At 46.3% G+C, this 15,540-nt stretch overlaps 2 protein-coding genes across 4 annotated transcripts in view; one reads left to right on the top strand and one right to left on the bottom strand.

Moving 5' to 3' along the window:
* EXOSC8 (exosome component 8) overlaps positions 1 to 2,867 on the top strand; it is a 49,217-nt gene extending 46,350 nt beyond the window's left edge. Inside the window, exon 11 of the mRNA XM_088460205.1 lies at positions 2,652 to 2,867. Coding sequence (XP_088316331.1) covers positions 2,652 to 2,767 — 116 coding nt within the window. The 3' untranslated portion in view covers positions 2,768 to 2,867. The remainder of the gene's footprint in view (positions 1 to 2,651) is intronic.
* Positions 2,340 to 15,540, bottom strand: part of SUPT20H (SPT20 homolog, SAGA complex component) — a 96,531-nt gene continuing 83,330 nt past the window's right edge. For 2 of the 3 annotated variants that reach the window (XM_088460203.1, XM_088460201.1), the window contains 3 exons: positions 11,597 to 11,702; positions 4,104 to 4,237; positions 2,341 to 3,280 (listed from right to left, as the gene is read on the bottom strand). In XM_088460203.1, the coding sequence (XP_088316329.1) occupies positions 3,155 to 3,280; positions 4,104 to 4,237; positions 11,597 to 11,702 (366 nt within the window). In that variant the 3' untranslated portion in view covers positions 2,341 to 3,154. Of the gene's footprint in view, positions 3,281 to 4,103; positions 4,238 to 11,596; positions 11,703 to 15,540 lie in introns of all 3 variants that reach the window. The other variant, XM_088460204.1, reaches the window with a different exon arrangement.

Here is a 15,540-nt window from a genome sequence, read left to right as displayed (position 1 = left end):
TAAGTGTACATTCCACCAATTCACTTCTTAAAATGGCCAGTAGTTTAGGTGCTCACGGCGTTTACCACATGGTGATCACAGCTTAAGCGGCTTTTTGCCTATACTGACTGGCCAAATAAAAAGTATATGGTCTGTTATTCATTAATAATAAGATGCCAGATTCACAGACTTCAAAAAAATAGGAATTACATTTTTAAAAATTTGCAAAGCTTGACCCAAAACACCAAGGTTTGGTTATCTCAATGTCTTACTTTTTTTTTAAAAGACCATTAGACTACACTATGAATTAAGCTGATTTGTCTGCCAGGTATTCAGACCACCCCACTTTTTAAAATACTTGTCCAGATGAAAACTACTTAGAACTTTCTTTACTAACAAGCAATTAAAGTTCTTTCTCCTGTTTTTAGCATCCAGTGAATATAAGACTCTGCCTTTTGTGCAGTAATGATCCCATGTATGCTAAATACTAGATAAGTCCTCTTACATAGTGGACAGGTGAAGATCTAACAACCTGATCATAGTGTTATGGATACCAGCAGTCTGGGGACCGTGGTGTGACATTTCTCTATATGGTGCTTCAGCTGCGGAGCATGATTTTGAGATGCGTCATGTATTTTTATATTGCTGTTTGTAGAAATATGTTCGATATGCAGAGACGATTGTAAACCCAAACACATACCTACGATGTTTAACAAAGTAGGAATGTGTGCACATGAAATAGGTTATTAGAAACAAAGGGCCTCATTCTGAGTAACATTCTGGGCATTTTCAGTAATCAAAAGTTCTATGCTAAGGGGAAGACATTACAATTGCAACATCATAATCGTACCATCGTTCCCCATCCCCTGCAGTGCCTACACTGAATGATCAGTCGTTCAGTGTAGGCACCCTCCATCATCCCCGAACATGGTCCCTCTGTTGTTATCGGTAGATTGACCAGCATGTTCAGGCATTGATTGATGTCGGAAACTACCAGCGGGAGCGCACATCGCTGGTAGCTTCCGACATTTGCATGTCCGATTTAACGAGCGTTTGAACGATAACGTTATCGTTCAGTCACTCTGTTTAATCAGGTAGTAGCTACTGCCTTAACATGCATTCTAAGTCGAATGCACCGAGCAGCTGTCGTCACTAGTAATGGCACATACCCCATGCACCGAGCAGCTGTCGTCACTAGTAATGGCACATACCCCATGCACCGAGCAGCTGTTGTCACTAGTAATGGCACATACCCCATGCACCGAGCAGCTGTCGTCACTAGTAATGGCACATACCCCATGCACCGAGCAGCTGTCGTCACTAGTAATGGCACATACCCCATGCACCGAGCAGCTGTCGTCACTAGTAATGGCACATACCCCATGCACCGAGCAGCTGTCGTCACTAGTAATGGCACATACCCCATGCATGGAGCAGATGTCTGAACATGGTATGAACGTTGTATACACACAACTCATAATAGGTCACAATCCGGTCTCCACACCCCTCCTACATCCGATAACGTCCATTCAACTACCAACGAGAAGTGTCTGACTTGGAGATTCTGTATGTTGTCTCTGTCGGCCGCGGCACATGCACAATTTACTAAATATCACCAAATGTAGCCGCATTTAGTATTGTGTGCAACTCAGTACCAGGCCCAAAGTGTGTGACCGATCCAGATAGTGTCCCCTACACAACTGTCTTCTAATACCCTTAAGCAAGGTCTCATTGCTCTGTACTTCCACCTTACAGAGATGACCTGTAGGTTATGAGTTACTTCATACATGACACACACATGTTGGGATGAAGAAATGTGACCCGTTACAGGGGAAATTTAGGCTGTAAACATTGCCGATATATAGCTTTGTAGCCTAGATTTTTTTTTTTTCAATATCTGAGATGATCTATTCTGTATAACTAACATTGGGCCTGATCCTTGCAATAATGGTGTATGACACCCCCCTACTGCATTTGCGATTCCAGCACTGCGACGACCATCGATGGCAGATGGCCTCCGGCCTGTTGAGTAAGCCTCAGCTTGTGAGCCCAGGACACTGCGTTGATCAATGCAGATCCTGGGCTGGTCACTCCCGGAAAACTGGGTGGGCACTACCTCTTTTCCAAGGATGCCCCTTAAATGCCTCTGCCTGTCAATCAGGCAGAGGCAATCAAGGGTTTGCGTGCATCTACACAGGACCCATTCTGCACACTCGCAGAATAGGTCCTGCGCACACGCAGATGCCCGTTAGTCGGGAATCTATCAGCAGTGCACTGCTGAATCAGGCCCTTTTCACATGCATGTGCATAAAGACCTGGTGTTTTAATTAAGCAACAACTCAAAATATTGCCTATTAAGTTGATCTATTAAATGGCAGACTGTGCTCACGTAATACACAAATCAGAAAAGCACCAGTTTTCTCTCTGCAAGCGATAATGACCTGAGGGGATCACACCATTATGAGACTGTTTGCACCACTTTCTGTACAGGTGTGGTCCTGGGCTCACACCTATCAGTGAAAGCATTATTTATCATGGGTTTTTTTTTGCAAACTTGTATTAAAACAAGACCCATTAGGCACAGACAACTGTGTTTTGTGCAGTTTCCACCTGATTTCTGCTTGTTTTTTGTAACAACTGGTTATAGTGTGTATTATTTATTCATCAAACAGGTGGAAGCGCCCTATCGGCAGAGAAACTGCAGGACTGTATCAGCCGAGCAGTCACCAGGCACAAAGAAGTTCAGACTCTGTTGGATGAGGTTCTGCTCAGTGTTGAGACAAAATAAAGTAACTTTTTTTTTTTTTTAAATGAACATGTAAAAAGTTGTATTTGTTATAGTGATGCGCACCTTTTTTTTGTACTAAATAAAACAATCCCTTTTGATACGTGTAAAGTGTTCTCTATACAATCGTAGTGTCAGTCTTTTAAACCAAGATGTACCTTTAAAACCACTTTAAAACGTTTCCCCTGTGTGAAATCTCTATCATCACTTTTTTTTTTTTTTTTTGGAATATGTAGTTCAATGGCTTCAATTTAGTCATCTTTTCATAACGCTTCATAGAATTTAGTGATGTAGTTATAACCTTTAAAACTATCACAGAGAAGGCATTTGTTGGCTGATGAGTCGTTCGGGGGCTTTTCCCCATCACTGGTGGATAAGAATGGGCTGATCTCAAGTTTTTGGACCCACGGTGAAGTGTCCTCTCCGTTTACTTTTTGATTGGCTGTCGGAATGAGGCGGGTGCTGTCGCGGAGCTTGAGGTGCTGCCATAGCCATTTGGTGTTGCGAGAATTGCAACTGTCGACGCAGGAGTGGGGAGAAGAAAAAGAAACAGAATTTAGCTACTTCTAAATGCATTACGTAGGCAGCTTAAGCAAAGGCCATTTATACATATAGAAAGACAGACGCATGAATGAGCAGTCATGCAGCATCAGTGGTACCAAAGCAAGTTAAGTTCTAATTGACCCTTCTCCTTCACATTTGTATCTTCATTACACTCCCACTACGTATAGATGAGGTTCTCCAATTTTGGACATCACTTGCTAATAAGTGTCAGCCTTACTATAGGATCCCCTTGGTACCTGCGTTCAGCTTATGGCTGTCTGCACACATGCAGTGGAGAGGAAACCAGTCCAGGTACTCCAGCAGCTAGGAGAGGATTGGCCGCATACTGTTCCCGTAGAGCCAAGCTAATGCCTCTCTCCGCTGCAAGTTGACAGCACCACTGAATAGCCTATAGCTGGAGTTTGGAACCTGTGGAATCCCAGCATGTCCTGTCACAGTTTTGTTAGTGAATTCTAAAACTGGCAGGGCTTGCTGCAATACGTAATTCCACAGCAACTAGAGAACCACAGGTTGCCTACCCCATACAGGGCTTAGCAGGAGATGCATTGTGCATGCAGTTTCTTTCCCACGTTAGGAAAATTCAAAACTCTATTATTCTTCTGTTTAAATGTAACTATTAAATATTTTCTACTAGAATAAGGAAATGTCTGATGTCTCATTTAAAATAATGTTCTTATGCATAGGCTTTCATTAATCCGCTATACTATTGCAGATAGTTACAGTGCTGAAGAAGCAGTAACATCTGAGAGCTATTTCTGTGCATTGGCTGGATTACTTGTATGTGCTGCTGCTGCTGCTGCTGCTGCGTGACTTGCTGTTGCTGCAGGTGTAAGGCAGGGGAGAGCTGCAGATTCGGGTGTGGACGTTTGTACCCGGGTCTGTTCGCAGCAGAGCCGAGCGGAGATAAAACTATGGAGAAGAGAAGGGGAGAGCAGGTAGGTCAAGAGGTGCAAACATCGGAGACTGGAATCTGGACATGACAGAGCTGGGACACTAATGATACAGTTATAATATTCCATATAGCCATAATTTGTAACATACATCTTTTAAGATTTCATAGCTTCAATATTTCACTAAAAGGTTAAGAAATGACAAATTAATAGATGGTAACCACAAAGCTAATTATGTCTCCTAAAAGAAACAAATCTATTCAGAAGTTCTATGACCTTAGGGCCTGATGCATTACCGATCGCAACTGCGATTATGCACACAGTCAGCAGATTGTTGCGGTCTGCGTATGCATCACAATGCGCAAAGGTTTTACTGCCATCGCAGCGAGACCTTTGCGCACATGCCCATTGCAACTACGCAGACCCATCGCAGAGAGACTGACTGGAAGTGAGCGTGTGGGGGGTGGTCGGTGAAACGCAGGCATGTTAGTGCGTTTGAACACCGTTACAAGGGTGTACATAAATTACTCACTACGATGCCATTTCCAGCTTGGGCTGTCACTGCGTGCGATGAGATTAGTAATTCCTGAGTAAGGTCAGACCGTGTACATGAGGCTCTGATGGTACTCATGCTTTCACAGACTTGCTAAGTATTATGGGTGTGTGTAAGGTAAAGTGGGCATCCTTCTGTATGGCTGCGATGGCATTGCGATTGCAATCATTAACATAATTTTGCAGTGAGACTGCGGGCGATTACGGAGCTGCACTAGCGATCCGTACTGATTCAGGCCCTTAGTGGACAATTGGCCTGATGGTTTGCATACATCTCCAATTGTTGAGGGTCTGCATGTGTACAAGACCTGTCCTGCATGATAGCTCAGTCCCCTCCCCTCCCATAGCCGCAGTATGATTGACATGTTACAGTGTTTGGGGGACGGACATAAGAACAGTTCTACAAAATGAGGGCGGGCCGAGCACGGGGTCTGCGTTGTTAGCCGCAGACTTCCTGGATCCGGCTGTCTAGTTCTGACAGCAAGTCTGATAAGTTTTAGCTTATGCAGACTGGGCTGAGGGCTGTAACAGATGATGATCCTATGCTGTGTAACTCTGATCATAGATGCATGCAGGAGGCATGGTTTTTTTTTTTCTACAGCTACCTCCTGCTGCATTAGAGTATTAGTTGAATGGTATTGCACAGTCTCTTCCCTGCTGCTGTCCATCGCTGAATCGGGCCCCCTGCGCAGACCACACTGCAATCTGAGGTAAATGAGGTCTAACTGACACTAAAGTGTAATGTAGCTATATCCTAAGATTACAATTTTCCAAGTCACTTTGAACCAAAGTTACTAGTTAACGGGATAAGGATGAGTGTTAATGTAGAAATAGAGGGGAAGGTGGTTTTATTACAAAGTACATGCAAATTTAAAATGACTTAAAAGCACAATGCAACTTTTAGTTATAAATGGAAGCTTCCACCTTCAGTTTTCATCGGAGAATTTGATTATAGAGTCTCTGCTTTAGTCATATGCTTGGACCTCAGTAAAGGGACTAGATGCAACAGCAACCACAGGCTGTTAAATAATTGTTATCTTCCAACTGCAAATCACCCCAATTCCATCGGACAAGTAAATGTCCCATTGAGATGCCTTTCTATATCGGACCACCTTTTATTTATCATTGAATGACTATTTGAAAAATGGGTCTAGATTTGTCCTCATACACCTAGCCCCAATACGCCATGTGGCGGGAGACGCCTGGCGCAAGTGAGCCACGTCAATGTGTCATAGTTGCAATCGGATGCGACAAAACTTCTTCACAAGACTGCACTGATTAGTTTGATATGCGACACTGGTACATCTGTGCACAAGAGTGCGGTTTTGTCGCATTGCATTAGGGTAGACGCATTTTTGGGTGAAAAAGACGCTCAGGGACACCACACCGGGCGTGCCAAGACGGACTGTTTGATGCAACTGCAGTAATACTGTATGAGGACTCATCTGTAGGACTTGTATTGCTTCTAGTCTGACAAAGTCACGTATGTTCTAGCTAGATATGTGACAAGTTATCAAACATTTCAGTAATGCACCACCTAAAAGCTACAGTTAAACATACTACAGAATATCTGCAGCATGAAGCTGAATACAGAAAGCAATACTGAAAAGTATTATTCAGATGTTTTAACCTCAACTTAAATAAGCGTCATCACTGCGCACAGCCATGGTTCTGTGATACCTCCACACTGGGGAAGAATCACAAATTCTAAGTGTTCTACAAAGCGCCTTGTTAATTAGTAACTGTACAATTCCCATATCTGATGAAACACTGAACATATAATTAGGGCCAAATGTAATAGGGTGTCAGTTTTAGTAACAGTACAAACTCGCACTTTTAAGAAGTGCGAGTTTGCACTGAAACTCGCAAATTCAATAGCCTGCGAACTTTTCAGCTCGAGGCTACTGCATTTGCGAGTTTAGGACTATGTAAACTGACACCTTTTAATGCGAGAAGCATTAAAAGGTGTGAGTTTTACAGAAGCCATCACAGATCAGTGAGATCCATGATGGCTTCTGTGTGTGTTTAAAAAAAAAAAAAAACGTGCACCCCCTCCCCAAAAGCTTAACCAGCCCCGGGCTTTATAAAGCCTGTTCTGGTTCTAAAAATACAGTGGGCAAAATGCGTAGGGGGCCCCTGTATATTAAGAACCAGCACAGGACTTTGTTGAGCTGGTTCTGGAAAATCGGGACAAAACGAGTAGGGGTCCCCTGAAAATTCCAGAACCAGCACCGAACTCTTTCTAGCGGGGGGATAATGCCACAGCCAGGGAAAACCTTTCACCGGTTTCCCCGGCCAAAGCATTATCCCTGACTGCTAATCAGTCCAGGCTGGGGATCCCTGGGGAGTTGGGTACCCCCCCAATAAAGGGGTACCCCTCTCCAGGGCACCCCAGGCCTAGACTGATAGCCCGGGGCTATCCCCGGCACCCTATGGCCGTGGGTGCCGGGTTGATAGTGTTAGTGTAAAGTGTAAAAATGGAAGTTTCCATATTGTCTTTAGTTGTAGAACCACAAATACCAGCAAGCCTCCTCTGCATGCTGGTATTTGGAGAACCACAAATACCAGCATGCGGGGCATTACGGGCCCGCTGGCACTTGTAGTTCCACAACTAAAGAAATACGTAAATAAACAAACATACACAGTGAAGGTAAAATTTTAATTAAACATACATGCACACTCACACATACTCACCTAGTATCCGAAGTAATCCATAGGGGTGTACCTGAAAAAAAATATCCATACTCACCTCTCCTATGCGTCGATCACGTCCACTTGTCCAAGTAGGCAATCCAGGGGTTAAAATAAAAAAACGGGAAAAAACCCGATCCATGTGGACTGAGCAAAGGTATGTGTGTACACATACCTTTGCTCCGCGTAAATGACCGGGGCACACGTGTGCCCTGTCAGTGAAGGGGCCGCCAGCCAATCAGGGAGCATCTCCGTCGGAGCAGTTCCCGGATTAGCTGAATGCGGCCAGCCTGTGTCTCCCATTGAAGTCTATGGTGGGAACCGCTACATCTTAGCCGCAAGATTAATAGAGGTTAATCTTGTGGTTACATCAATGATACAATGTCGCGACATTGTATCAGTGATGTAACCACAAGCTTAACCTGAGGTAACCTTGCGGCTACGATGTAGCGGTTCCCACCATAGACTTCAATGGGGATTTCACACCATAGAAGTCTATGGGAGACACAGGCTGGCCTTTGCTCAGTCCGCATGGATCGTTTTTTTATTTTAACCCCTGGATTGCCTACTTGGACAAATGGACGTGATCGACGCATAGGGTGAGTATGGATTTTTTTTTTTTTTTTTTCACGTACCCCTATGGATTACTTTGGATACTAGGTGAGTATGTGTGAGTGTGCATGTATGTTTAATTAAAATTTTACTTTCACTGTGTAGGTTTGTTTATTTACGTATTTCTTTAGTTGTGGAACTACAAGTGCCAGCGGGCCCGTAATGCCCCGCATGCTGGTATTTGTGGTTCTCCAAATACCAGCATGCAGGGGAGGCTTGCTGGTACTTGTGGTTCTACAACTAAAGACAATATGGAAACTTAATTTTTACACTAACACTATCAACCCGGCACCCACGGCCATAGGGTGCCAGGGATAGCCCCGGGATATCAGTCTAGGCCTGGGGTGCCCTGGAGAGGGGTACCCCTTTATTGGGGGGGGGGGGGGGTACCCAACTCCCCAGGGATCACCGGCCTGGACTGACTAGCGGTCAGGGATAATGCTTTGGCCGGGGAAACCGGTGAAAGGTTTTCCCTGGCTGTGGCATTATCCCCCCGCTAGAAAGAGTTCGGTGCTGTTTCTGGAATTTCCAGGGGACCCCTACTCGTTTTGTCCCGGTTTTCCAGAACCAGGACCTGCTCAACAAAGCCCTGTGCTGGTTCTTAATATACAGGGGCACCCTACGCATTTTGGCCCCTGTATTTTTGAAACCAGAACAGGCTTTATAAAGCCCGAGGCTGGCTATGCTTTTGGGGAGGGGGTGTACGTCTTTTTTTTTTTTTTTTTTTGTTTAAAAACATTTTACATAAGTACACACAGAAACATGTACATATCTCAAGGATATGTGCATGTTTCTGTGTTAATCTGACCTGCTTAGGATGTACTCGCTAGCCGGAAGCAGGTCTATTATTTGGGGACTTTTGGTAATCTTTTTTTTGCGAGTCTGAAACAGACACTCTATTACATTGGGCGAGTTGCTTGTTTTCAATGTGAAAACATCTGGATGCGAGTTTGAGAATGGAGAGGTTTAGTAACTCTGAAAAATGCGAGTTTTAGTGAACGGACACCCTATTACATTGGAGAGTTGTGAAAAACTGTGAGTTTAGCACCAAACTCGCAATTTACCAAAAGAGACTACCTATTACATTTGGCCCTTAGTGTCTGATCATCTCTAATATAGAGCCTGGGTGTAGTCAGCAGAATAGGGCTTTTTTTTTTTAATTAAAAGTTGTTTTTTTTTTTTTAGACATTCCAACTGTACTGGCGCCTGCTGCAATTTACCCCTGCCAAGATAACTGAATGACTGTAATGAAAAGTTGGGTGTTATATCATATATACAGTGCCTTGCAAATGTATTCACCCCCCTTGGCTTTTTACCTTTTTTGTTACATTACAACCTGTACTGTTTTTTTTTAATCTGAATTTTATGTGATGGATCTGCACAAAATAGTCTAATTTGAGTGAAATGAGAAAAATATATATAAAAAAAGAATCTCTATAAATAAAATTCTGAAAATTGGCATGTGCATATGTTATCACCCCCTTTGCTATGAAGCCCCTCCAAAGTTCTGGTGCAACCAATTACCTTCAGAAGTCACATAGATTTCACTAATTAAGTAATTGTCACATGATCTGTCAGTATAAACACACCTTTTCTGAAAGGCCCCAGAGGCATCACACCATGAAGACCAAGGAGCTCTCCAAACAAGTCAGGGACAGTTGTTGAGAAGTACAATTCTGGGTTGGGTTATAAAAAAAATATCTAAATCTTTGATGATCCCCCAGAGCACCATCAAATCCATCATCATCATCAAATGGAAAGAACATGGTACCACAACAAACCTGCCAAGAGAGGGCCGCCTACCAAAACTCACAGACCAGGCAAGGAGGGCATTAATCAGAGAGGCAGCACAGAGACCAAAGGTAACCCTGAAGGAGCTTCAGAGTTCCACAGCAGAGACTGGTGTATCTGTGCATGTGACCACAATAAGCCGTACACCCCATAGAGCTGGGCTTTATGGAAGAGTGGCCAGAAAAAATTAATTACTTAGTGACAAAAATAAGAAGCCACTATTTGACTTTGCCAAAAGGCATGTGGGTGACACCCCAAATGTATGGAGGAAGGTGTTCTGGTCAGATGAGACTACAATTTAATTTTTCGGCCACCAAGGAAAACGCTATGTCTGGCGCAAACCCAACACATCCCATCACCCCAAGAACACCATCCCCACAATTAAACATGGTGGTGGCAGCATCATGCTGTGGGGATGTTTTACAGCAGCAGGGACTGGGAAACTGATTTGAGTTGAGGGAAAGATGGAAGGTGCTAAATACAGGGATATTCTTGAGCAAAACCTGTTTCAGTCTGCCTGTGATTTGAGACTGGGACGGAGGTTCACCTTGAAGCAGGACAATGACCCGAAGCATACTGCTAAAGCAACATTCGAGTGGTTTAAGGGGAAACATTTAAATGTGTTGGAATGGCCTAGTCAAAGCCCAGATTTCAATCCAATTGAGAATCTGTGGTCAGACTTGAAGATTGCTGTTCACAAGCGGAAACCATCCAACATGAAGGAGCTGGAGCAGTTTTGCCTTGAGGAATGGGAAAAAAATCCCAGGGGCAAGATGTGGCAAGCTCATAGAGACTTATCCAAAGCGACTTGCAGCTGCCGCAAAAGGTGGCTCGACAAAGTACTGACTTTAGGGAGGTGAATAGTTATGCACACTGAAGTTTTCTGTTATGTTGTCCTAAATGTTGTTTGATTCACAATATAAAAAAAACACAACTTCACAGTTGTAGGCATGTTCTGTGAATGAAATGATGCACACCTTCAAACAATCCATTTTAATTCCAGGTTGTGAGGCAACAAAACATGAAAAATGCAAAGGGGGTGAATACTTTTGCAAGGCACTGTATTGTCAGCCTCTCTTTTCCTGCCCAGGGAGAACATTTTTTTTTTTTTTCAAATGAAACAAACTAAAGCCTTAAAAGGAAAAATTACTGTTTTTAGAGGTTAGATTTATTTTCCCATAAAATGATTTCTCTATTTTAGTCCACATTAACAGAAATCCATGGTTCTCTAGATATTTGCATTTATTAATAAAAGTGTCCAATTAGAAAACTAAAATCCATAGACGCATGACACTTCCTGCCCACGTTGGTAAAACTCTATATAGAATAACAGTAAGTGGTGTTTCTGGATTAAAGTCCATTTAAAATGTAGTCTGGGTTATTCCATAATCACTTATTATTGTCACCACAACACAGTAGATCAGCTACAGCAACCTTTCCCACTAATCCAGGTCTGTGAGGAGTCAGAATCTCAACAAAAATTGTGAGTCCTGGTAGTGGTGGATAGATCTGATCACAGATATAATGGCGCGTAACTTCGAGGAAACGGTGAGTCCTGAGGATTACGTCTGGAAGCATTTATGGACACTCCCTTAAAGCAAGGTGAGTGACCCTACACAAGAGCAGTGGATTGCCACTTCTGCTGCATGACCGTTGAGTAGTCTGAGTTAATGGTAATGAGCTGAGGTGTTGAGAAGGATGTATGGGGGAAACGGACCATATATATACATACCAGCTGCCTGCTGAGGCATGAAACCACCTACTCCTGTCAAGTTAATGACAGCTGCTTGCTGTGAAGATAAAGTCTGCTCCTGGCTGCTAGTTCCTTGCTCCATTCCCTGACAGGAAGTAAAAAATAAAGAAAGAAAGATTATTTGTAATCAGTTTGCTTATCGTCTTCTGCAATATCAAGCATAAGATAAGATATACCAACAAAAATATGAGATATGGTAAGAACTTACCCTTGTTATCTCTATTTCTACGAAGTCCATAGGGTTCCACAGGATACCTTGGGGTATAGGTGTGACGTCAGTCGCAGGGCACCAAAGAGTTAAGCTTTCAGCCTCCCAGGATGCACTAGGTCCCCCTCCTATACCCCGCCCCCGAGCCAAGGCACCTCAGTTAGTTACCAAGCCATAGGCCGGAGGAGGAGAAGGAAGAGAGAGAACAAAGATCTGGACACATACAAGAATCACATTCTCACCAGAGGGAGACGGAAAACCGGTGACCAGAGCAAAGCCCATCTGCAGCACAGGTGCGACAGGGCGGGAGTCCTGTGGAACCCTATGGACTTCGTAGAAATAGAGATAACAAGGGTAAGTTCTTACCATATCTCATATTTTCTACTTCAGGGTCCATAGGGTATCCACAGGATACCTTGGGGATGTCCCAAAGCAGTATCCTTTAAGGGTGGGGACGCTCCTGTGCAGAAAGGAGAATCCGCCGCCCGAAGGAAGCATCCTGAGAGGCGAAGGTGTCAAACCTGTAATACCTCACGAAGGTATGGACAGAAGACCACGTAGCAGCCTTGCAGATCTGAACTGCCGAGGCACCACGTCGAGCTGCCCACGAAGGACCCACAGATCTAGTGGAATGAGCCTTCAGAGAAGGAGGGACCGGTAGGCCTTCATGAAGATAAGCTTCAGAAATAGCCATACGGATCCAGGCTGCCAAAGTTTGCTTTGAAGCAGGCCAACCCTTTTTACGGAAGCCAAAGAGGACAAACAAAGCGTCCGACTTCCTAAACGAAGAAGTGCGGTCAACATAAGTCCTTAAGGCCCGCACAACATCCAAAGAGGCCTCACCCACGGAAAGACCCGGTGAGTTAAAGGCCGGAACAACTATTTCCTCGTTAATATGAAACTGGGAAACAACTTTGGGAAGAAACTCGGGCCGAGTGCGGAGCACTGCCCTGTTCCCATAAAAAACCAAGAAAGGGGGTCTACAAGAAAGAGCCCCTAACTCAGAAACACGTCTGGCCGAAGCAATGGCCAGAAGGAAAACAGTCTTAGCTGTTAGCCATTTAAGATCCACTGAGCCCAGTGGTTCAAACGGCGGTCCTTGGAGAGCCCTCAGGACCACAGCCAAATCCCAAGGCGCCACAGGTGGAACAAAGGGCGGCTGAATGCGGAGAACACCCTGCATAAAGGTGCGCACATCCGGGATTGTAGCAATCCTACGGTGAAACCAGACAGATAGGGCCGAAACCTGTACCTTCAAAGAAGCAAGGCGAAGCCCATGATCTAGTCCCGCTTGCAGGAAGGCGAGAATCCGAGACAGACGAAACTCCCGCGGTGCATAACCTCTCGGTCGACACCACTGGAAGAACGTATGCCACACGCGATGGTATATCCTCGCGGAAGACGGTTTCCGAGCTCGTAACATGGTCCGCACCACAGAGCTGGAAAACCCCCGGGACCTCAGCATGGCCGTCTCAACAGCCACGCCGTCAAAGACAGCCGAGTCAGGTCCGGGTGAAGGCAAGGACCCTGAGACAGAAGGTCCGGTCGTAGCGGCAACCGCAGAGGAATGTCCACGGACAGACCCTGAAGGTCTGAGAACCAGTGCCGTCTGGGCCACGCGGGAGCTATCAACAGGAGCGTCCCTCCTTCCTGTTTGAATTTCCGGATTACCCGTGGAAGAAGGGAGACCGGAGGGAACAGGTATGCGAACCGGAACGTCCACCGGACGGACAGAGCATCCACCAGAGACGCCCCTTCGTCTCTTGTGCGAGACCCGTACACCGGCAACTTGTTGTTGTGCCGGGACGCCATGAGGTCGATTTCTGGAAGACCCCACCTGTCCACCAGTAGTTGAAAAACGTCCGGGTGCAGGGACCATTCCCCCGGATGAACGTCCTGGCGACTTAGAAAGTCCGCCTCCCAATTGAGCACTCCCGGGATGAAGACCGCTGATATGGCCGGAAGATTGCGCTCCGCCCAAACCAGGATCCGAGAGACCTCTACGAGAGCCGCCCGACTGCGAGTTCCTCCTTGCCTGTTTATGTAGGCCACGGTGGTAGCGTTGTCCGACTGGACCTGCACCGGGCGACCCTGGAGAAACCGATGTGCCCGCTGGAGAGCATTGAAGACCGCACGGAGTTCCAAGATATTTATTGGAAGCTCCGCTTCTGTCGGCGTCCACCTGCCCTGGAACAAGTGTGGACCCGAAACTGCTCCCCAGCCCCGAAGACTGGCGTCCGTTGTCAACAGGACCCAATTTGGAACCCAGAACGGACGTCCCTTGTTGAGGTGGGTCGTCTGTAACCACCACGTAAGGGACAGGCGAAGCTCCTGGGTGAGCACAATCGTCTGGGACTTCAGAGACTGAGTCAGCCCGTTCCACTTGGACAGGATCAGGTGCTGCAGAGGTCTGGAGTGAAACTGGGCGTATTCCACCATGTCGAACACCGACACCATGGAGCCCAGTAACCTCATCGCCGAGTGTAAGGACACCCGGCGGCTGTGCAGACAACTGCGCACCCTTGACTGTAAAGCAGAGATCTTGTCCTCCGTCACGAAGATCCTTTGCTGTCCCGAGTCCAATAAGGCTCCAAGATGCAGAATCCTCCGAGACGGGATTAGAGTGGACTTCTGCCAGTTGATTAGCCAGCCGTGCCGTTGCAGCAGTGCAATGGTCAGGTCCAAGTGGCGTAACAGGAGCTCTGGAGATCCTGCCACCAATAACAGGTCGTCCAAATACGGCAACATGCGGACTCCCTGCAGCCGCAGAGAAGCCGCCATGACCTCCATCACCTTGGTGAAAACACGTGGTGCTGTTGCCAGGCCAAAAGGTAACGCCCGAAACTGGAAGTGGTCGCTGCTGATTGCAAACCTGAGGAACTGTTGATGGCGCCAAAGAATAGGGACATGCAGGTAAGCGTCCTGTATGTCCAATGACACCAAGTAGTCCCCAGGTTCCAGCGCCAGAATGATGGACCGTAGGGTCTCCATCCGAAACTTCGGGACCCTCAAAGACTTGTTGAGTGCTTTGAGGTTGAGAATCGGACGATATGACCCATTGGGTTTCTGTACCAAAAATAGATTTGAATAGAAACCCTGGCCCCTCTGGGAGAATGGAACCGCCACTATAACTCCAGCCTGGAGCATAGTGTGCAATACCTTCCGCAGCTCCGTAGCCTTGTTCCGGTCTGATGGGAGACCCGTGGTGAAGAAGCGAGCCGGGGGTCTGTGCCGGAAGGAGAGGGCGTATCCGTGGGAAACCACCTCCAGAACCCAAGTGTCTGTCGTAGTGGTCGACCAACACTGGGCGAACTGTAGCAGGCGGCCTCCCACCCTGGGATCCCCCAAAGGGAGGCCCGGACCGTCAGGCCGCAGGCTTGTCATCTGGCTTGGGGGCCGGACGTCTGGTACTCCATGCCTGCTTCCGGGGCTTGACCGATTTCTTAGGGCCAGCCTGTCGAGGAAACGACTGTGGTTTGGGCCTGCCCTGGGCCCTAGATGACCGAAAGGACGATGGTCCCGAACCAGAAGGAGCAGCGGCCGACGGGAGACAGGCAGATTTGGCTGCCGCCAGCGTGGCCACAATCTTATCCAGATCCGGACCGAAGAGAACTTCTCCGGTAAACGGCAACGCTTCCAGACCTTTCTTGGAATCTGCGTCCGCCTTCCAGGATCGCAGCCACAAGGTGCGACGAGCAGCTACCGCTGCTGAAGA

Source organism: Taudactylus pleione, unplaced genomic scaffold, assembly GCF_031769625.1.
Source record: "Taudactylus pleione unplaced genomic scaffold, aTauple2 ptg000043l, whole genome shotgun sequence".
NCBI classification, from domain to species: domain Eukaryota; kingdom Metazoa; phylum Chordata; class Amphibia; order Anura; family Myobatrachidae; genus Taudactylus; species Taudactylus pleione.
This window is presented reverse-complemented; position numbering and strand designations above follow the sequence as displayed.